The 22,541-nt window shown below is 45.1% G+C and overlaps 1 protein-coding gene across 6 annotated transcripts in view; it reads left to right on the top strand.

The window, feature by feature from the left end:
* EPB41L2 (erythrocyte membrane protein band 4.1 like 2) overlaps positions 1 to 22,541 on the top strand; it is a 175,886-nt gene that overhangs the window by 57,750 nt on the left and 95,595 nt on the right. For all 6 annotated transcript variants that reach the window (XM_044292255.1, XM_044292256.1, XM_044292260.1 and 3 more), the window contains 2 exons: positions 7,279 to 7,766; positions 9,439 to 9,639. In XM_044292255.1, the coding sequence (XP_044148190.1) occupies positions 7,293 to 7,766; positions 9,439 to 9,639 (675 nt within the window). In that variant the 5' untranslated portion in view covers positions 7,279 to 7,292. The remainder of the gene's footprint in view (positions 1 to 7,278; positions 7,767 to 9,438; positions 9,640 to 22,541) is intronic.

Genomic DNA, 22,541 nt, shown 5'->3' with positions numbered 1-22,541 from the left:
TACAACTGGTTGTTACCAGCATAGTCTGACATTGATCACTTTGTGTTGCTAGTGTGAAACTGTTCAGGGATACACCCCTAGCTGGTAACACCCAGTTGTACCTTTTTATTCATAAATTTCTAGTAGGAATAACAGAGGAATGGTAGTTGTATGTGAAATACAATTATTTCCTAAAACGGAGATGTCAGGAGTGGTGACAGGCCCTCTTTAAGTGGAAATTTGTAATTATCTATGATAAATGTGTGTGCCAACAAAGCAGGAAAATAATTATCTGAGAAGAAATGATGTAATAGATTCTTGTCATTGAGGAAGTGAGGTTTCCTGTGAAATGGCTCCCAAACGTTTTAGGTTAAATTGTCTTCTGTCCTGGGGGCTCCCCTATGACTTGTCCTGACGACTCTGGCTGCGTGGTAACTAAAGGATGACGTAAATCTTGTAGTGGAAACTGGGATTGTTGTAAGACAGTTTGTAACTTCTTTCCCCTTCATTATTCCTGTTAGAAGTGAAAGAGGACCTGTCATCTCTCCTGATAGGTCGTCCCTATGTAATACCAAATCTAGACCCTCTATTATTATGGCTCTATGTTGTGTAATTCCTCTGTTATTTCTACTAGAAGTTATGAATGAATGGTCAGCAGCTTGCAGTAAAGGTACAGATGGGTGTTACCAGTTGGGAGTGTGTCCCTTCTCATTAAGAATGAATTGCTAGCAGTTTGCAATAAAGGTCCATCTGGGTGTTACCAAGACTATCCAATCGGTGCTGCCAGTGTCAGACTGTACAGGGACAACCCCCCCTACTGTTAACACCCAAATGGACCTTCATTGCAAACTGCTGGTAATTAATTCATAAACTCCTAATAATAAAAGAATGCGACCTCACAGAGTGATAAGATTAGATGCTGCAGAATCATTACATGGGGGATACATGTCAGGAGAGGTGACGGTCCGCTGTAAGGAGATATAGAAGTAGCATTGCAGTATTGATTTTTACATAATTATTGTAACTTTTAGGGCTCATTCAGGTGGCCGTATGCGGTCTTCAAAAATGCGGATCCGTTTTTTTGTGGATTAGATGCAGACCCATTGACTTCTGTGGGGCCCTTTTCTTCCGTTCTACAGCTCCGCAAAGCAAATAATTTGTCTTTATACTTGAAAAAACTAAAGTATTTACCTCCCTTCTTTAAAATATACCTTTTATTAAATACTCACTAAAATATCATACGAAAACCCCTATACATAATAGTCTTAAATTCTTAGCAGTCCTACAATACAGCATCTACTGTATATACTGGCGTATAAGACTACTTTTGAGCCCTAGAAAATATTTTCTAGAGTGGGGGGTTGTCTTATATGGCGGGCGCTGCAGTGCCGGGATGCCTGAATTATCAACAGAGAGAGCCCGGGCTATTGCCTTGTATCCCCAGCAGCTGCGAGCTGCGATGTAACCCACGGCATATGCCCCCCCTGCGCTGTACCTTGTATACCGCCCCCTGCTCTGTACCTTGTATGCCTCCCCCCTGCTCTGTACCTTGTATGCTCCTTGTACCGCCATCCTCCCGGCCGCTCGCATCTCGCTCCTACGCATGTGCGAGATTTCATGCGGTGAGCGTGGATACACGGGATCCTCACAGCTGCTCGCTCCTGCGCATGTGCGAGATCTCCGTGCGGCGTATCTAAGTGCGGCGCAGATGTGCATATGTGAATATGAAGAATAACATAACAAAAACATGTTCAGGGTATAGGTGGCACATGTTTAGGGTCTGGGAGGCAGGGAGGGAGGACAAGGAAGGTGGTGGGATGCAGGGATGGTGGTGATACCATAGGATGGTGGTGGGATGCAGGGATGGCAGTGGTACCCAGGGATGGTGGTGGCTAGGGATCGACCGATTATCGGATTTACCGATATTATCGGCCGATAGTCAGGATTTTGAACACTATCGGTATCGGCATTTATTTTGCCGATATTCCGATAGTGTATGGGGAACACAGATCGCGCTGCTGACAGCGCTCTCCGTGTTCCCCTTAGCAGCACAGGGGAGAAGGAGCAGTGTCTCCTCCCCCTGTGCTGCTCCTGCTGCCGCTGCCGCCAATGTAAGGACAGGGGACAGGAGGAGGGGAGGAGCTATGGCCACTGCTCCACCAATGAAGATTAATCTATCATTCATTCATATACAGGAGGCGGGAGCTGCAGAATCACATAGCCGGCTCCCGGCCTCTATGAGCGGTAGCTGCGATCTGCGGTAGTTAACTCCTCAGGTGCCGTGGATCGCAGCTACTGCTCATAGAGGTCGGGAGCCGGCTATGTGATCCTGCAGCCAGCTCCCGCCTCCTGTATATGAATAAATTAGACATTAAGCTTCATTGGTGGCGCAGTGCGCCCCCCCAAGCCCCCCAGTATCAGACATTGGTGGCGCAGTGCGCCCCCCCCCAGTATTAAGCATTGGTGGCGCAGTGCGCCTCCCCCCCAAGCCCCCCCAGTATTAAGCATTGGTGGCGCAGTGCGCCCCCCCTCCCCCCCAGTATTAAGCAGTGGTGGCGCATAGGGCCCCCCCACCTCAGTCGCAGTGCGCCCCCCCACAGGATTCCCTCTCCCCTGCTCCTCCGATCGGAGCCCCAGCAGTGTAATGCTGGGGCTCCGATCGGTTACCATGGCAGCCAGGACGCTATTGAAGCCCTGGCTGCCATGATGAGCTCCATGCTGCTGTGTGCACAGAGCACAGAGCAGCAGGGACAGTGTGAGCTTCTATTCACCCTGATAGATCTCTATCAGGGTGAATAGGACAAGGGTTCTAGTCCCTAAGGGGGCTAAAAGTTAGTTAAAAAAAATAATAATAAAAACACCAAAATATAAATGAAAAAGAAAGATTTACAAAAAAAATAAAAAATACACATTAACAATAAACATTAATTTTCAGCAGATTTGTGGGAATTTTTATTTTTTTTTCAAAAATGAAAATTCCCAGAATATCGGTATAAATTATCGGCTATCGGCCTGAAAGTTCACAAATTATCGGTATCTGTCCTAAAAAATCAATATCGGTCGATCCCTAGTGGTGGCATTCAGGGATGGCAGAGGTACCCAAGGATGGTGGTGGGATGCAGTAATGTACTGCTGTGTGTTGAAAAAGGGGTAGTCTTATACGGCGAGTATATACCAAACTCTCTATATTTTCAGTGTAAAAGTTGGGGGTCGTCTTATACGCCCAGTCGTCTTATACGCCGGCATATACGGTATATAGGATCTCACGGTTTGTTGACATGTGATAAGATTAGAGAGTGGGATCAAAGATGTCTTTCATATTCACAGTTTTTCAGTATACGGCATGTCGCCATCATCACTCCAGATCCAGGTTTTCTGAGAATAACCTGTATATCCCTTCTTTATCCCTGGGTCTCTCCCTGCCTACAGGCAGAGCACCCACCCCAAAAGGGGCAACCCCACCTCTCTGTGGCTAAACCCTTTTAAGTTCCTGCCCTTAACCTCAAGATTGGCTGTTCTTCCCAAAAGTAAAAGGTAATAGAAAAATAAATCCAATAAAGCAGACTTTCTTGTAGGGTAAAAGGTCCCAAAGAAGCCACTAGTAACATAAAGTCCCGTCTCAATGCTGCGTTTCACCAGTATTGCCACTGGTTCTTCAAGGGATGCCATGGTATAAGAGAGACAGACCGGTGGTGATACGGTGATTCAGTTCCCCAGCCTGATGTCTCCTCCAAAATAAGTCCCTCTATTTGGGAAATAAACCCTAGATGTGGGCTCCAGACCGATGGCGTCTATGTGCATTTCAACTTGCCATGGCCCCATTAAAATCTATGGATCCTCAAAAATGCTGAACTGTTCGCAAAAAAATAAATAAAAAAATATATATGGATCTGCACTTTTGCGGACAGCATACGATCGACTGAATGAGCTCTTAGTCACTGTGTAGCCTCAGCCGCACGGGATACACAGTGCAGGGTGCTGCTATTTTTCAGCCTTCATTGGGCTGTGGGCGACATTACCCTTAGTGATGGCCTAAATAAAATGTGGAAAAAAACGGTTGGTGAGCGCTCTTATAGCACACTGTTACACAGCCTTAGGGTACTTTCACACTAGCGTTTTTCTTTTCCGGCGCTGAGTTTCGTCCTAGAGGCTCAAATCCGGAAAAGAACTGATCAGTTTTATACTAATGCATTCTGAATGGAGAGTCAGTCCTTCAGGATGCATCAGGATGTCTTCTGTTCAGTCTTTTTGACTGATCAGGCTTTTAAGAAAAACGTAGCATGCAGTATTTTTACCTCCGGCCAAAAAGCCTGAACACTTTGACTGAACGCCTGATCAGGCTTTTTTCCCATTGACTTGCATTAACGCCGGATCCGGCCCCATGTGTTCAGTCAAAACGGATCCGGCTTTTGCATGTTAAACCCGAAAAATGTGAAAAAAAAGTTAAAGTCCATAAATGGCGGATCCGTTTTTTCCAATGCATTTTTCCATTGTGATCGAAAGCCTGATCAGGATTCAAATGTAATCCGTTTTCACACGTTTTTCCGGATCCGGCGGGCAGTTCCGGTGTCGGAATTGAACGCCGGATTAAAACAACGCTAGTGTGAAAGTAGCCTCAGGCCCGCTAGTTTTCTCCAGTAACCTCAGGTAGAAGTCCTGATTGGAGAGTTTTAGGTTGACTCTACAACACACAGAGGGCCATTTACTAACCAGAAACACGCCTATATTAGGAGTATTTCTGGCTCAGATTGCGGCACAAAGGTCCCTTGCGACTTTTTCCTGCTCACGCCAGGTTTAGGCATAGAAAATGGTCTAAATATAGGAAGCTGGCTTACATTTAGACTGGCGCCTCTACCTAACTCCGGTGTCTAAAACGCCGGTCTTAATAAATGACCCCCTTAGTAGTTTTCTTTCAAGCTTTATTTATAGCGTTGTAGGTTTTTACAGCTGTAGACACCGCGCTGCAAGCTTCTGGAGAGGCATGCGGCGCAGTAAGGGGAGACCACACTTAACCTTTCATTCTGGGAATCTTGAATATTTCATGCTTCCCAAGAGTTTACCTAGTTAGGCATGTCTTTGTGAGACCACATTCCCTCATTCCCACAGAATCCTTCCATCCCAGAGTCATTTTTCAGGATTTCGGATGGAATAAAGCTTTTTCAGCTGGGTTCTTATCTGGTAGAATTGATGATTTCCTGGCTCCTTGTCTGTAGGCTGTTGAACATTCATTTTTATCCGTGCTTGGAAACTGGTGCTAAAATGACCTGTTTACTACTGTTATAAGTGGAGAACATCGTAACAAGGTGATCTTAGCTTAATGGTTTGTGCGTTGTTAAAAAAAAAAAAAAAAAAAAAAAACATCCTGTAGTACATGAGTCTCAACAAAGCTAGAACCAGACCTGTGCCTCGCATGGATCCAGAGCTCCCCCTTTTCATTGCATCATTTATTCTGCTAGATTTATTTCTAGCTGGCAGTTCAGGAGTTTGTCCCCTTTTCTTTTTTTTTTTTTTTTTTTTCTGGGCCCTCCTCCTATCACAGGTCAGAGGGCATGTCCTTTCTGCTGCGACTTTTCCCTATTACCGCTCAGGGTGTGTGTCCTTCCTCCAGCAGCTTTCTCACTATCATAGCTCTGGGGGTTTGTCTGCTACTGCTCTCTCCCTGTTAGTGTCACAGCTTCTAACAGTAGATGTGGCTGGTGGCAGCTAAAGGATGGAACTGAGCATGTGTGACCACATCCGTATGTGGACGTGCCCTTTACTTTGCAGATTCACCACCAGGGACACCATTGCTAGTTTGCTTGAGAATAGTTTGGGTGGTATAAGGAAGTGACCTTAGTAAATAAGTTTTAATGTCTGTACTAGTCCATGCCCATTGTCAGCATGTCACGATATTGGAGCAACTACATGAACTGTACACGTGGTGGGCAAGCTGTGGGTTTTCTGCAGAGGAATTGGTGGTGGTTAAATCAATCCACAGCGTATTAAAGTATCAAAGGGGTAGATCATTTTACAAAAGGAGAAATTGACCTGTGGTATGGATTTTAAACCATGCAATGCATGGGGAGATCTGCTGCAAAATCTGAGAAATTACTGCAGCAAATCCAGAAATTCTCCTGGCCCGTGTCGCCATGCCATAAAATGTGATTCGTTTTTTATGGGAAACCTGAGAATGCCCTGTTTCACATGAGCATATTCCATCTGGGAAGCACACTCAGTGTGACGGCTGTATTCGCTGACTGAACACTGCTGTTGTGACCCAAACTCGCAGCATAATTTGATGCTGTGTGTTCCTGTCTGACTGCAGGTCTACTGAACTGTAGTCATGGTGCAGTACAGTGACCCTGACCCGCAGTTAGGCAGGAACACTTGTTACGATGCTGTGAGTTTGGGTCATGGGTGGGAATGGCACAACACAGCATTATGAGAAAAGATGTTCTGGACTTGTTTAATTGGGAATACAAGGAATATTAACAGACATGTCCGGAGTGGTGACAGCTACTATTTTAGCCTTAGCCGTTTTTAAACTGGAAGTCATCCGACACGTGTGGTATATTGTCCACTTTTCTATTCTGAGGATCTGTAAAGCACTCCCATTTTGACCTGTTATACAGGGTTTTATTTTTGAATGTGCTTTTTAGTACTCTCCTTTTCCAGTTTCCCACCAGAATACGGTGGTTGTAGTGTGGCAAGTACTACCCAAGTACGAAAGCTCGCAGTAGGAACCTCATTAACCTAAGCTGTGCTTTAGAAAGTGTGACAATGACTTTTGCCTGATGCTTACTGAGGCGTATGTTCTCTCCCAGGGTGTAGCATCTAATGAGCACTTAGTAAACGAAAAGTGTGCCAAAAGTGGATCTGGCCAGTGGCCACCGGAGACTGTTAGGTTTTCATGAGTCGGTAATTTGGTCTATTCTATATTTCCATGAGAATGGGCAGCATTCACTCAGGCAGTACATAGTTCTTTGAAGCCCACTTAGACCTCAGGAGACTGAGGTTCTTTAAATAACCCTCTGTCATATGGTGATCATGGATAGAGTGTGTTTGCGTCACTGAGTGTGGGCCCCCAATTTCCTTTTCTTATTCTTCAGCATATATATCCTTCCTTCCTCCATTCCCTTTCTGCTTACGTTCTCGGTAATTATCTTCATCAGACCATGACCTGTTAAGAGAGCCACCTTGTGTCTCCCATGAGGATGACCACTGCTCAAGCTTTCAAGTGTCTTTTTATAATATTTACTGTTTAAGTAATATGTCTATTTTGCTCCTGAGATTAAGCAGCCATCTTCCATCTCATTACAGTAAAACCTGAGACCATGACAAGTGAAGCAGCTACAGGTATTGAAGTAAACGGTTCTGAAAAGGCTGAGATACCAAATGACCAATCGGGGACTCCAAATGAGCAGGACCAGCAGCCTGCAGAAATCAAAGAGGTTGCTGACAGCTCTGTCAATGATAACCCTGGAGAGGCAGAGCAAGGGAACGTAACAGAATCCCCGTGTTCCCCAACCAGCCCTGGAGAGAAGAGTCCAGGGAAACAGAAAAAGGAGGCACATGAAAGCAAAGGGTTATCCCGATTCCTGCCGCCATGGCTCAGGAAGCAAAAATCTCAAAGCCAAATGGAGCCTAAAGAGGAGAGTACAGACAACATGGATGGTTCGGCTGAGGGAACAGAGGAAAGAGAAGATGAAGTGAATAATATAGATGAGACATCAGCAGAAGGTCAGCCAGCAGAAAACCAAGTGGCTGAGGAAGATAGTCCTGCCAAGAAAGCTGATGCAGAGTTACAGGTATGCATCCCCTGGCTCCTACATTAGGCACCGTTTCTCGATGTGTAATCTTTAGAAAATCACAAGTCGTTAATTATTTGTATTCCGCGGAATCAAAAATGATTCATTATTTAATAAGTAACATGTTTGGCTTGATTCCAGCATATTATATTTTTTTTTTTTATTGCAATAAAATGTCATACTTCGCCTTAGTTATGTTTTATTTGCCAGTCCAAGAAAAGTAATCCATGTCCTCCTTACCACAATGTTTTCACTCTTGATGGGTGGCGGCTCTAAGAAGTCAGGTGTAGGGCTTCTAATCAACAGCTCTTGCTGAGCACTATACGCCTAGAATGTTAGCTATCTGGAGTCCGGTGATGGTTTCACCATGAGGGTCCTCCTAGCCTTCATTCCCTGCTTGCGTGGTAATGAGCCATCCTTCTCTGTCAATTATGTCCTCTCTATCAGATTGAATATTTATGCTGGAAAAAGAATTAATTATGACTGCACAGCATTCAAGTAATGAAGGGTTAATGGTTCAGATGAAGTAGCCTAGAATAGAGCAATCAGAGTTTCTGCATTGTTGAACATCAAGCCTAAGATAGGAAAACCTTGAAAATTAAAATTAGGGCAAATACTTAGAGCAAGATTTTATGCCTGGTTCATCTCAACAAATAATTTTCTCTGTAGTGGCCAGAAGATTTTGTCATCTTTGATTATTTATTTATATATATATATATATATATATATATATATTATAATATATATTAATATATATATTAATATTATATAATATAGGAAATGCTTTAGGCCCTGCTTGAGGGGCTGTAAACTGGGCATCTGCCAAGAAATACAAACTACAGATTGGGGTGGTATTATAAAGCAGGAAGTGCTCAACCCCATATACAGTGGTGCATCTATACCGAAAAGGCAGATTCTGCACTTGTGGTCCGCTGCTAATAGCAGCTAATCCCCAGCAAAAATGCATACAATGGAGGATGCTTGCAGTGGACCACAAGTACCACAATGGACATCCTACACAGGATAGCAAATGTGTGGATGTGATAAGCAGTATATATAAAACAACAAAAACTAAGACAGGTGCACTCTGCGGTCTTACTAAGCCCTCAAACTGGTGTTAAAATTGAGAGATTAGCCAACATGTCCTACGTGAGGACATGTCTGAGCCCGAGCACCGCGCTAAGGTTTCTCAAGTAGCTCGGGACCTACCTGGGCCGTGTGGGCAATACCAGGAGCCAGTGGGCGAATTACAGGAGCGCAAGGTCCGACTCAAAGCAATCTCCCAGTAACCTCCAGCATGTGACCATGCATACAATGGGAGGAGGCAGAGAGCTGCAATATGGGCCTTCCGGCACACGTTCGGTTGGAGGCAGTTGGATGACGAGGACAGAACGTGGCAGCTATTGGTGGCCACCACAAAGGGACCGCTCCTGGGGAGGTATTTTGTACTACACTGTGGCATTTGGTTCTGTGGGATGGTATTCTGTGCTGCACTGCACTATGGTATTGCTGACCCTACCGACTTGTATTGGTCTCATCTGATTGTGTTGCCCCACCTTTTGTTAATTTGGACCCACCTACAACGTTGGGGCCACAAAATAAACCTACATGCACAGCATTTTGTTCTTTTTATCACCCCTATCTTTGTTTTATTTGTTTCTGTTGTTTACAGGTATCTACAGAGGAGAACAAAGAGCCAGAAACGCAAAAACTCGATGAAAAAGGGGATAAACAAGAAGATGAAAAAGAAATAAAGGAGAAGCTTCCATCTGACACTAAGAAGGAGCTCCCCTTTAAATCTCCGAAAAGAGTAAAGACTGTGCCATGTAAAGTGATTTTGTTGGATAAAACGGAATACAGCTGTGGAATAGAGGTGGGTACTGAGATTGTAAGCAGGGTTACTCAAGTACTATTTTCAAAGATCCACATACCTGAGCCTTCTGTATGGTGAAGGTCCAAGCCGCAGCAAATGAGGGACTTCACCAGTGGTATGTTGCGCTGCATGGGAGCTTTATGGGAGTTTTGGGGAAAGCGCTCGGCTATCTCCGGCACTCCATTAGAAATGAATGGAGCAGCTGCACGCATGCCTGACTCTATTTCCGTGATCAGTGGGAGTTTCAGCAGTAGGACTGCCACGGATCTGATGGTTATCCTCTATCCTATGGACTTCTAACAACCCCTTTTAAGTTCCCCCAACACAAAGTAATGCCCTCTTATTTCCCCCTCACACAGTATTGTGTCCCCTTAAGTAGTTCCTTACACAAAATGATGATGCCCCATTACATGACCCCATGCATTGATGCCCTCTTAAGTGGCCCCTCAGAGTTATGGCCCCCACACACACACAATGATTTCTTCTCACAGAGTGGCCTCCCACGGCGTCGCACCATTCTCGCCAATATAACTAACATTGCCACACAGAAGATTGCTAACTAATTCCAAACATACCTTTTGTGTACTGTGTCTTTTTTTTCAATGTCCAGGAAAAGCACTTTGATTCTGAAAACTGCTACCAAGTGCCCAGGTAGGGGGGCTTTACTGTTGCAAGTGCCCAAAGAAAACCAGACTTAAAGGGAACCTGTCACCAGTTTTATGGTGTCCTAACTAAGGGCAACATAAATAAGTGACTGATTTTGTTTAATTAACCCAGTCAATCTGCCAACATCTTGTATTGAAAAGCTCCAGCTGATAATGAGCCATGAATATTCGTGAGCTCCTGACTCTTCAAACTTCTCCTCACCGCGATCTTACAGTGAGGAGAAACATGGGTATCAGGATTTATCTATTCAGGGTAATCAACCTGCAGGGGTTGGCAGTTGTCATGAGAAGGGTGGCAAATTTTAAAACCAGCATTCGGGTGAATGGGGATTAGATGCAGTACCCTCACAACCCATGCAAAAAGTGGCACTGGCAATTGGAAAATAAATAAATAAATTACCCTTTTTGTAACCCTGGTCATTGTCCAAAAGGGTGTCTCCAGAAATACTAATTTCCATTACACCCCATGACAGCACCTGTGAGAGATCCTCCCCCTTCTGGACAGGAAACAGGAACTTCCCAGATCTTTAAATTGGTCCGTTGCCTTCCACCACTCAGTTCTTTCCTGTTTCCTGTCCAGGGACAGGAGGATTTCTTCTCAGGTCTATCTTCGGGCTGCAGGACCTCTAGGGTTAAAATGATGGAAACCTAGTGAAGTTACCTTGTCGGCGTAAGTCTCCACTAGGAGCCGCTGAGAAGCTCAGCGTTTGTCTTCCCTTTTTTCAGAGACATGGGGGGGATGCCTGTAGCTGCCTCGTGGTCCTGGCCTAGCCGGCGAAGCTGCGGCGTGAGGTGAATCTTTTCCTCTCATTGAGGCGGGCAGAGTCTGGGCGTGCGTGACGCGTGCGTTTCACCGGCTGGAAGGGGAGCAGCTTAAACATGGCGGGCGTTGCGCGGCCCATTTGAAAAAGGGAACGCCGGCCAGCCAGCATGGAGGGAGCAGCAGCAGGCAGATACCGACCGGACGGCCAGTTCTTCCCTCCATTTGCCCCCTTGAAGCAGCATCATCGTGCAGGAAGAAGGGGAAGGGCAACCACGCACTGACAGGAGCAGCTTTCTTAATCCAGCATGGTACTCCTGGGGGTAAGAGGGTTTAACCCCCACCATCTCCCTTTGGGGAGTTATTATTATGGTCAGTATTAGACTGATTAGGCTGTTTTATTAAATGCAGGTTAAAGAAGCCCCAAGAAAAGCTACACATAAAACAAGAGCTAAGGAGTGTGGAATTTGCAAGCGAAAATTGGCTCTCTTACCCCAAAACATGTTGCCAACCATGTCTGGATAAGTTGGTGGCAGATGAGTCGCCATCTTTATTACAAAGTATCCAAGAGTTAGTTAAAAATGAAGTTCGTTCTTCTGTGGAAGAACTTAAAAGATCCCTGCCTAGCTCATCCAGACCTAGGAAGGCTCAGATGGTAGTGGAGGATACTATAGAGTCTGATTCTGAGGAGGGCGCTATTGCAGATTCAGATTCTTCCTCTGAGGATTTGACAGGGAAGCCGTTGTTCAGAGCAGAAGATACGGATCTACTATTAAAGGCGGTTAGATCCACGATGGAGCTGGAGGAAGAAAAGGAGTCCAGGTCAGAACTTATGTTTAAGAGCCTAAAGCCTAAAAAGTCTAGGGTGTTCCCCATTCAGGACTGTATCAAAGACCTGAATAAACGTGAATGGGAGAAGTCTGACAAAAAATTATTTATTTCTAGAGCGGTCAAGAGAAAGTACCCCTTTGATGATCAAGAAGTGTCAGCCAGGCAGGAGGTTCCGAGGGTAGACGCCCCCGTAGCTAAGAAATAAAAAATCAGCTCTCCCGTTTGAGGATTTAGGGTCCCTTTAACCACCTCCGGACCGCCTAACGCGCCGATGCGTCCGGAAGGTGGTTGCTTTTCTCCTCCTGGACGCATCGGCGCGTCATCTCGCGAGACGCGAGATTTCCTGTGAACGCGCGCACACAGGCGCGCGCGCTCACAGGAACGGAAGGTAAGCGAGTGGATCTCCAGCCTGCCAGCGGCGATCGCTCGCTGGCAGGCTGGAGATCCGAATTTTTTAACCCCTAACAGGTATATTAGACGCTGTTTTCATAACAGCGTCTAATATACCTCCTACCTGGTCCTCTGGTGGTCCCTTTTGTTAGGATCGACCACCAGAGGACTCAGGTAGGTCAGTACAGTCCCACCAAACACCACACTACACTACACTACACCCCCCCCCCCCCCCCCCCCGGTCACTTATTAACCCCTTATAAACCCCTGATCACCCCATATAAACTCCCTGATCACCCCCCTGTCATTGATCACCGCCCTGTCATTGATCACCCCCCTGTCAGGCTCCGTTCAGACGTCCGCATGATTTTTACGGATCCGATCCATGTATCCATGGATCCGTAAAAATCATGCGGACGTCTGAATGGAGCCTTACAGGGGGGTGATCAATGACAGGCGGGTGATCACCCATATACACTCCCTGATCACCCCCTGTCATTGATCACCGCCCTGTCAGGCTCCATTCAGACGTCCGCATGATTTTTACGGATCCGATCCATGTATCCATGGATCCGTAAAAATCATGCGGACGTCTGAATGGAGCCTTACAGGGGGGTGATCACCCATATACACTCCCTGATCACCCCCTGTCATTGATCACCCCCCTGTCAGGCTCCATTCAGACGTCCGCATGATTTTTACGGATCCGATCCATGGATCCATGGATCCGTAAAAATCATGCGGACGTCTGAATGGAGCCTTACAGGGGGGGTGATCAGTGACAGGGGGGTGATCACCCTGATTACCCTGATCACCCCCTGTCATTGATAACCCCCCTGTAAGGCTCCATTCAGACGTCCGCATGCGTTCTGTGGATCCGATCCATGTATCCATGGATCCGTAAAAAATCATGCGGATGTCTGAATGGAGCCTTACAGGGGGGGTGATCAGTGACAGGGGGGTGATCACCCTGATTACCCTGATCACCCCCTGTCATTGATAACCCCCCTGTAAGGCTCCATTCAGACGTCCGCATGCGTTCTGTGGATCCGATCCATGTATCCATGGATCCGTAAAAAATCATGCGGATGTCTGAATGGAGCCTTACAGGGGGGGTGATCAGTGACAGGGGGGTGATCACCCTGATTACCCTGATCACCCCCTGTCATTGATAACCCCCCTGTAAGGCTCCATTCAGACGTCCGCATGCGTTCTGTGGATCCGATCCATGTATCCATGGATCCGTAAAAAATCATGCGGATGTCTGAATGGAGCCTTACAGGGGGGTGATCAGTGACAGGGGGGTGATCACCCTGATTACCCTGATCACCCCCTGTCATTGATAACCCCCCTGTAAGGCTCCATTCAGACGTCCGCATGCGTTTTGTGGATCCGATCCATGTATCCATGGATCCGTAAAAAATCATGCGGATGTCTGAATGGAGCCTTACAGGGGGGGTGATCAGTGACAGGGGGGTGATCACCCTGATTACCCTGATCACCCCCTGTCATTGATAACCCCCCTGTAAGGCTCCATTCAGACGTCTGCATGCGTTCTGTGGATCCGATCCATGTATCCATGGATCCGTAAAAAATCATGCGGATGTCTGAATGGAGCCTTACAGGGGGGGTGATCAGTGACAGGGGGGTGATCACCCTGATTACCCTGATCACCCCCTGTCATTGATAACCCCCCTGTAAGGCTCCATTCAGACGTCCGCATGCGTTCTGTGGATCCGATCCATGTATCCATGGATCCGTAAAAAATCATGCGGATGTCTGAATGGAGCCTTACAGGGGGGTGATCAGTGACAGGGGGGTGATCACCCTGATTACCCTGATCACCCCCTGTCATTGATAACCCCCCTGTAAGGCTCCATTCAGACGTCCGCATGCGTTTTGTGGATCCGATCCATGTATCCATGGATCCGTAAAAAATCATGCGGATGTCTGAATGGAGCCTTACAGGGGGGGTGATCAGTGACAGGGGGGTGATCACCCTGATTACCCTGATCACCCCCTGTCATTGATAACCCCCCTGTAAGGCTCCATTCAGACGTCCGCATGCGTTCTGTGGATCCGATCCATGTATCCATGGATCCGTAAAAATCATGCGGACGTCTGAATGGAGCCTTACAGGGGGGGTGATCAGTGACAGGGGGGTGATTACCCTGATCACCCCCTGTCATTGATAACCCCCCTGTAAGGCTCCATTCAGACGTCCGCATGCGTTTTGTGGATCCGATCCATGTATCCATGGATCCGTAAAAAATCATGCGGATGTCTGAATGGAGCCTTACAGGGGGGGGTGATCAATGACAGGGGGTGATCAGGGAGTCTATATGGGTGATCACCCCCCTGTCATTGATCACCCCCCTGTCATTGATCACTCCCCCCCTGGTAAGGCTCCATTCAGCCATTTTTTTTGGCACAAGTTAGCGGACATTTTTTGTTTGTTTTTGTTTTCGTTTTTTCTTACAAAGTCTCATATTCCACTAACTTGTGTCAAAAAATAAAATCTCACATGGACGCACCATACCCCTCACGGAATCCAAATGCGTAAACATTTTTAGACATTTATATTCCAGACTTCTCACGCTTTAGGGCCCCTAAAAAGCCAGGGCAGTATAAATACCCCACATGTGACCCCATTTCGGAAAGAAGACACCCCAAGGTATTCCGTGAGGGGCATATTGAGTCCATGAAAGATTGAAATTTTTGTCCTAAGTTAGCGGAAAGTGAGACTTTGTGAGAAAAAAAACAAAAAAAATCAATATCCGCTAACTTATGCAAAAAAAAAAAAATTCTAGGAACTCGCCAGGCCCCTCATTGAATACCTCGGGGTGTCTTCTTTCCAAAGTGGGGTCACATGTGGGGTATTTATACTGCCCTGGCTTTTTAGGGGCCCGAAAGTGTGAGAAGAAGTCTGGGATCCAAATGTCTAAAAATGCCCTCCTAAAAGGAATTTTGGCCCCTTTGCGCATCTAGGCTGCAAAAAAGTGTCACACATCTGGTATCGCCGTACTCAGGAGAAGTTGGGGAATGTGTTTTGGGGTGTCATTTTACATATACCCATGCTGGGTGAGAAAAGTATCTTGGTCAAATGCCAACTTTGTATAAAAAAATGGGAAAAGTTGTCTTTTGCCAAGATATTTCTCTCACCCAGCATGGGTATATGTAAAATGACCCCCCAAAACACATTCCCCAACTTCTCCTGAGTACGGCGATACCAGATGTGTGACACTTTTTTGCAGCCAAGGTGGGCAAAGGGGCACCTTTCAGATTTCGCAGGCCATTTTTTACACATTTTGATTTCAAGGTACTTCTTACACATTTGGGCCCCTAAATTGCCAGGGCAGTATAACTACGCCACAAGTGACCCCATTTTGGAAAGAAGACACCCCAAGGTATTCCGTGGGGGGCACGGCGAGTTCCTAGAATTTTTTATTTTTTGTCACAATTTAGCGGAAAATGATGATTTTTCTTTTTTTTTTCTTTTTTCCTTACAAAGTCTCATATTCCACTAACTTGCGACAAAAAATAAAAAATTCTAGGAACTCGCAGTGCCCCTCACGGAATACCTTGGGGTGTCTTCTTTCCAAAATGGGGTCACTTGTGGCGTAGTTATACTGCCCTGGCAATTTAGGGGCCCAAATATGTGAGAAGAACTTTGCAATCAAAATGTGTAAAAAATGCCCTGCAAAATCCGAAAGGTGCACTTTGGAATATGTGCCCCTTTGCCCACCTTGGCAGCAAAAAAGTGTGACACATCTGGTATCGCCGTACTCAGGAGAAGTTGGGCAATGTGTTTTGGGGTGTCATTTTACATATACCCATGCTGGGTGAGAAAAATATCTTGGTCAAATGCCAACTTTGTATAAAAAAATTGGAAAAGTTGTCTTTTGCCAAGATATTTCTCTCACCCAGCATGGGTATATGTAAAATGACAGCCCAAAACACATTCCCCAACTTCTCCTGAGTACGGCGATACCAGATGTGTGACACTTTTTTGATGCCAAGGTGGGCAAAGGGGCACATATTCCAAAGTGCACCTTTCGGATTTCACCGGTCATTTTTTACAGATTTTGATTGCAAAGTACTTCTCACACATTTGGGCCCCTAAATTGCCAGGGCAGTATAACTACGCCACAAGTGACCCCATTTTGGAAAGAAGACACCCCATGGTATTCCGTGAGGGGCATGGCGAGTTCCTAGAATTTTTTATTTTTTGTCGCAAGTTAGTGGAATATGAGACTTTGTAAGGAAAAAAGAGAAAAAAAAAAAATCATCATTTTCCGCTAACTTGTGACAAAAAATAAAAAATTCTAGGAACTCGCAGTGCCCCTCACGGAATACCTTAGGGTGTCTTCTTTCCAAAATGGGGTCACTTGTGGCGTAGTTATACTGCCCTGGCAATTTAGGGGCCCAAATGTGTGAGAAGAACTTTGCAATCAAAATGTGTAAAAAATGCCCTGCAAAATCCGAAAGGTGCACTTTGGAATATGTGCCCCTTTGCCCACCTTGGCAGCAAAAAAGTGTGACACATCTGCTATCGCCGTACTCAGGAGAAGTTGGGCAATGTGTTTTGGGGTGTCATTTTACATATACCCATGCTGGGTGAGAAAAATATCTTGGTCAAATGCCAACTTTGTATAAAAAAATGGGAAAAGTTGTCTTTTGCCAAGATATTTCTCTCACCCAGCATGGGTATATGTAAAATGACACCCCAAAACACATTCCCCAACTTCTCCTGAGTACGGCGATACCACATGTGTGACACTTTTTTGCTGCCAAGGTGGGCAAAGGGGCGCATATTCCAAAGTGCACCTTTCAGATTTCACCGGTCATTTCTTACACATTTTGATTGCAAAGTTCTTCTCACACATTTGGGCCCCTAAATTGCCAGGGCAGTATAACTACGCCACAAGTGACCCCATTTTGGAAAGAAGACACCCCAAGGTATTCTGTGAGGGGCATGGTGAGTTCCTAGAATTTTTTATTTTTTGTCGCAAGTTAGTGGAATATGAGACTTTGTAAGAAAAAAAAAAAAAAAAAAAATCATCATCATTTTCCGCTAACTTGTGACAAAAAATAAAAAGTTCTATGAACTCACTATGCCCATCAGCGAATACCTTAGGGTGTCTACTTTCCGAAATGGGGTCATTTGTGGGGTTTTTCTACTGTTTGGGCATTGTAGAACCTCAGGAAACATGACAGGTGCTCAGAAAATCAGAGCCGTTTCAAAAAGCGGAAATTCACATTTTTGTACCATAGTTTGTAAATGCTATAACTTTTACCCAAACCATTTTTTTTTTGCCCAAACATTTTTTTTTTATCAAAGACATGTAGAACTATAAATTTAGCGAAAAATTTATATATGGATGTCGTTTTTTTTTGCAAAATTTCACAGCTGAAAGTGAAAAATGTCATTTTTTTGCAAAAAAAATCGTTACATTTTGATTAATAACAAAAAAAGTAAAAATGTCAGCAGCAATAAAATACCACCAAATGAAAGCTCCATTAGTGAGAAGAAAAGGAGGTAAAATTCATTTGGGTGGTAAGTTGCATGACCGAGCGATAAACGGTGAAAGTAGTGTAGTGCCGAAGTGTAAAAAGTGGCCTGGTCATGAAGGGGGTTTCACCTAGCGGGGCTGAAGTGGTTAAAGATCCCATGGACAAAAGGACTGATGCATACTTAAGGAAGAATTGGGAGGCATCCACTTCTGCCTTTAAACCAAATATAGCGACTACTTCCGTGGCAAGGTCATTAAAGGTCTGGTTGGAGAAACTAGAGTCTCATATAGAGAACAAGACTCCTAGGGATCAGCTTCTGGAGGCTATACCAACCATGTCCAGTGCAGAGGACTTTATCTCTGATCCCTCCGCTGATGCGTTGAGGCTTTCCGCTAGAGCGGCCGCACTGTCCAACTCAGCCAGAAGGTCCTTATGGTTGAAGGGGTGGAAGGCTTCGAAGTCTAAGCTTTGTGCCCTCCCTTGCCAAGGAAATTTTTTGTTTGGGTCGGCCTTGGACGATATTCTAGATAAGGCATCCGATAAGAAAAAGATTTCCAGCACCGTCCTTTCCTAGACTGGGGAAGCCATTTCGGAATAATGAGAGAAGGAAAAGTTTCGGGGATCAGAAGAAAAGAATGGAATGGAGATCCGATAAATCAAAAAGTGTGCTGTTTAAATCCAGACCTCAAACTTCAAGTCCCACTCAACAATGACGCCAGGCCCCAGGTAGGCTGTCGTCTTCCTTCGTTTTCTCCAGCCTGGCGAAATATTACCGCAAATGCCTGGGTAAGGGGTATTATAGAGGAAGGCTACCACCTAGACTTCAAAAAGCTACCACCCAGGACATTCAAAATGACTTCCTTAAACCAAAATTCTCCAAAACAGGCGGCACTTATGGAGGAAATAAACAGCCTCCTGGAAAAGGCAGTCCTTTTTCCAAAGAATGAACAAGGAGAGGGTTTTTATTCAACCCTATTTCTGGTTCCCAAGCCCAACGGTATGTTCAGGCTGATAATAAATTTGAAAAGTCTCAACCAATATCTGTCTTACCAGAAATTCAGGATGGAATCCATCTCCTCCACGGTCCTCTATCTGTTCCCCAACTGCGTGATGGCCTCAATAGATATAAAAGATGCCTACTATCATGTGCCCATTCAGCCATCGTCTCAGAGATACCTGAGGGTAGCAGTGAGGATGGGAGAAGCAATCGTCCATTTGCAGTTCAGAGCACTTCCCTTTGGGGTATCACAGGCGCTGAGGCTCTTCACAAAGCTAATGGCGGAGGTAATGGCAGAAATAAGGTCAGACATCATTATAATCTCATACCTGGATGACCTTTTCTTGGTAGGGCAGGCCCCAGAGCTGTTGAGATCTCAAATACAGAAGATCCTGGGGACCCTGATGAGCCTGGGCTGGTTAATAAATTGGGACAAATCGTCCCCGCTTCCAACCTCCCAATGCGTTTTTCTAGGCATTCTATTAGAGTCTCAGACACAGAAATCATATCTTCCGGCAGACAAAAAGTTATTCAGCAGAAAATCAGGTCTTTCAGCAAAACCAAGGAAGTTTCCCTAAGAAAAGCAATGTCTATTCTGGGTCTGATGACTGCTTGTATTCCTGCTGTGAGGTGGGCCCAATTCAGGTCCAGAATACTTCAATGGCACATTTTGTCCAAATGGGACGGGAGGTTGCTATCCCTGGATCACAAGATTGTAGTCCCGGGGGTCAGTAACCCGGTCCCTAGCTTTGTGGCTAAATATTCCGAACCTCAGTCAGGGAGTAGAGTGGTTGAGACACGACCCCTTAATAATAACCACCAACGCAAGCCCATTCATTTTATATTTTATTTTTTTACTTCCAAGGCCCTTGGTCAAAAACCCAGAGTGCTCAGTCCCAAAATGCCAGGGAGTTAAGAGCAGTCCTGTGCACATTAAAGGAAAGTCTCCCATCTTTGCCTCAAAAACATGTCAGGATCCTATCCGACAACGCCTCGGTGGTAGCTTATATAAACAAACAAGGGGTAACAAGATCTCCTCAACTAATGCAGCTAGCATCCGGGATCTTCTTGCTAATACAGGGGAAAGCTCTTTCTCTCTCAGCGGTTCATTTTAAAGGCTCAGAGAATCACCAGGCAGACTTTCTCAGCAGACACAGATTCAGTCAGGTGAATTGGTGTCTGAATCAGGAAGTATTTCACCAAATAGAGGCCCTATGGGGATGTCCCATGATAGATCTATTCTCCTCGGTGGAGAACAGGAAGTGCGAAAGTTTCTTTTCTCTGAGCAGGGAGGATCAGTCGATTAGGCACAGATGCTCTCTCACAGCCATGGGGGAAGGGCCTAGTCTATGCTTTCCCTCCCATCAGCCTATTGCCCAGAGTGATCCAGAGGATCAGGAGGGGAGCAGGCAACAATGATACTAATGGCACAGTTTTGGCCAAGAAGAGTCTGGTTTGCTTGGTTGAGGAGACTATCAATAGCCGATTCCCTGGATACTTCCAGAAAGACAGGACCTATTATATCAGGGCCCTCTACATCATCCGGAAGTCAAGAACCTCCATCTGACGGGCCTGGGTTTTGAGAGGACATTCTTCAGGTCTAGAGGCCTATCGGAACAAGTCATTGGGATTCTTCTAGCTAGTAGGAAAAAAGTCACCTCCGAGATCTATCTCAGGGTATGGAAGACCTTCCTCCGGTTTGCAGGGCCAGGCCTAGACTTGAGCTCACCCAACATCCCGTTAATTTTCAATTTTTTACAGGAAGGCCTTAACAAAATGCTTAAACCTAGCACTCTCAAGGTCCAGGTCTCGGCACTCAGTGCCCTATTTGACTTTAGATTGGCCACTCATCCTTGGGTCAAAAGGTTAATTAAGGGGTCCTGTAGACTATGTCCTATAGTTAAATCTAAATCCGCCCCATGGGACCTTAACCTGGTTCTATCCGCTCTAACCAAGGCTCCGTTTGAGCCTCTTGGGGACATCCCCTTAAAGATGCTGTTATATAAGACTGTATTTTTAGTGGCCATTACATCTGCCAGACGAGTAGGTGAACTATCCGCCTTGTCATCTTCCCCACCATATACTCAGATTCTGGAGGATAGAATTGTATTCAAACCGGATCCTGCATTCCTGCCCAAAGTAGTGTCTGCATTCCATAAATCTCAGGAAATAGTTCTCCCTTCTTTTTGTCAGGACCCAAAGAATGAAGGGGAAAAATCTTTTCATACTTTAGACGTCAGAAGGTGTGTCTGTGCTTATTTAGAGTCTACTAAGGGCTTTAGAAAAACCCTGCAACTCTTTGTGCAGTTTCAGGGTCAGAACAGGGGCTCGAAAGTTACAAGCCATACCTTAGCCAGATGGATCAAGAGAGCGATAGGTCTGGCATATTCACAATCAGATTGTCAGGTCCCTCTAGATTTTTCAGCTCATTCCATCAGGGCAGTAGCCCCCTCCTGGGCAGAAAAAGGGTGCGCTACCATTGATCAAATCTGTAGGGCAGCAACGTGGAGTTCACGGTCTACGTTTTACAAGCACTACAGGTTGGACCTTTCATCAGTGCAGGATATGTCTTTTGGGAGAAAGGTGCTGCAGGCTGTAATCCCTCCCTAATAGTTATCTAGTCTAGTCTCTCACAGGTGCTGTCATGGGGCGTAATGGAAATAATTCAAAACTCTTACCTGTAATATGTTTTCCATGAGCCCATGACAGCACCTACATAATTCCTTCCCTAAAAAAAGAGTAGGTGTATACAGTATATTGCAAAAAAAAAAAAAAAAAAAAAGAATATATATATATATATATATATATATATATATATATATATATATATATATATATATATATATATATATATATAAATATATATATAAATATATATATATAATATATATAATTTTTTTTTTTTTTTTTTTTTTTTTTTTTTTTTTAATATGGAAAAGGAGAAATCTATATATTAGTATTGTGCCAAAGAAGAGATATGCCTGGCATATATTTGGCGCAGTTTTTTTTCTGGCTTGCTTTTTTGTGTTATTAGTTTTACTATATATAGGTGCATTGCTGGTCCCAGGAATCTTGTCAAGTACTGAGTGGTGGAAGGCAATCGACCAATTTAAAGATCTGGGAAGTTCCTGTCCGGAAGGGGGAGGATCTCTCAAGGTGCTGTCATGGGCTCATGGAAAACATATTACCGGTAAGAGTAATTGAAGTATTTCTGGTTTGTTTACTTCTGGAGCTGCATGGTCACATGCTCTGCTGCAGCCAATGACTGGCTTCAATGGTGGCTTGCTGCTTCTGTCCGTGTTAATGCTGAAACCAGTGATTGGCTGCAGTGGAACATGTGACCATGCCCATGCAGCGCTAGAAGAAAATAAGCTGGACACAGTGGAGGCATCGTGGAGGACCATTGCAGGAAGGAACAGGTAAGTATGAATTGCAGGGATTTGCTAAAAAAAAAAATCTGCATTCTTTGTGAACCCCTTTTTAAGATATGGAGTCTAATGGCTAATGAACAAAATGTTCCTGATAATTGCCTGATCGTTAGCAGAGATGAGTGCTGCATATTACTTTTGCTATATGGAATAGAGATTCATTGTTTTATGGGCTGCAGATCCCTGTTTATGACGATCTACTGCTCAGAAATCATGATTTTAGCGATCACTAGTGAGTGGTTCTACAGATGCTCATCCCTGGTGATTGTCCAGTGATCGGTCAGTGAAGAAGGACTTGAAGGTTCTACAGAATTTGT

The sequence above is a fragment of the Bufo gargarizans genome, chromosome 4, assembly GCF_014858855.1.
Source record: "Bufo gargarizans isolate SCDJY-AF-19 chromosome 4, ASM1485885v1, whole genome shotgun sequence".
In the NCBI taxonomy this organism is placed as follows: domain Eukaryota; kingdom Metazoa; phylum Chordata; class Amphibia; order Anura; family Bufonidae; genus Bufo; species Bufo gargarizans.
The sequence above is the reverse complement of the archived record's forward strand: the minus strand, read 5'-3'. Positions and strand labels throughout refer to the sequence as shown.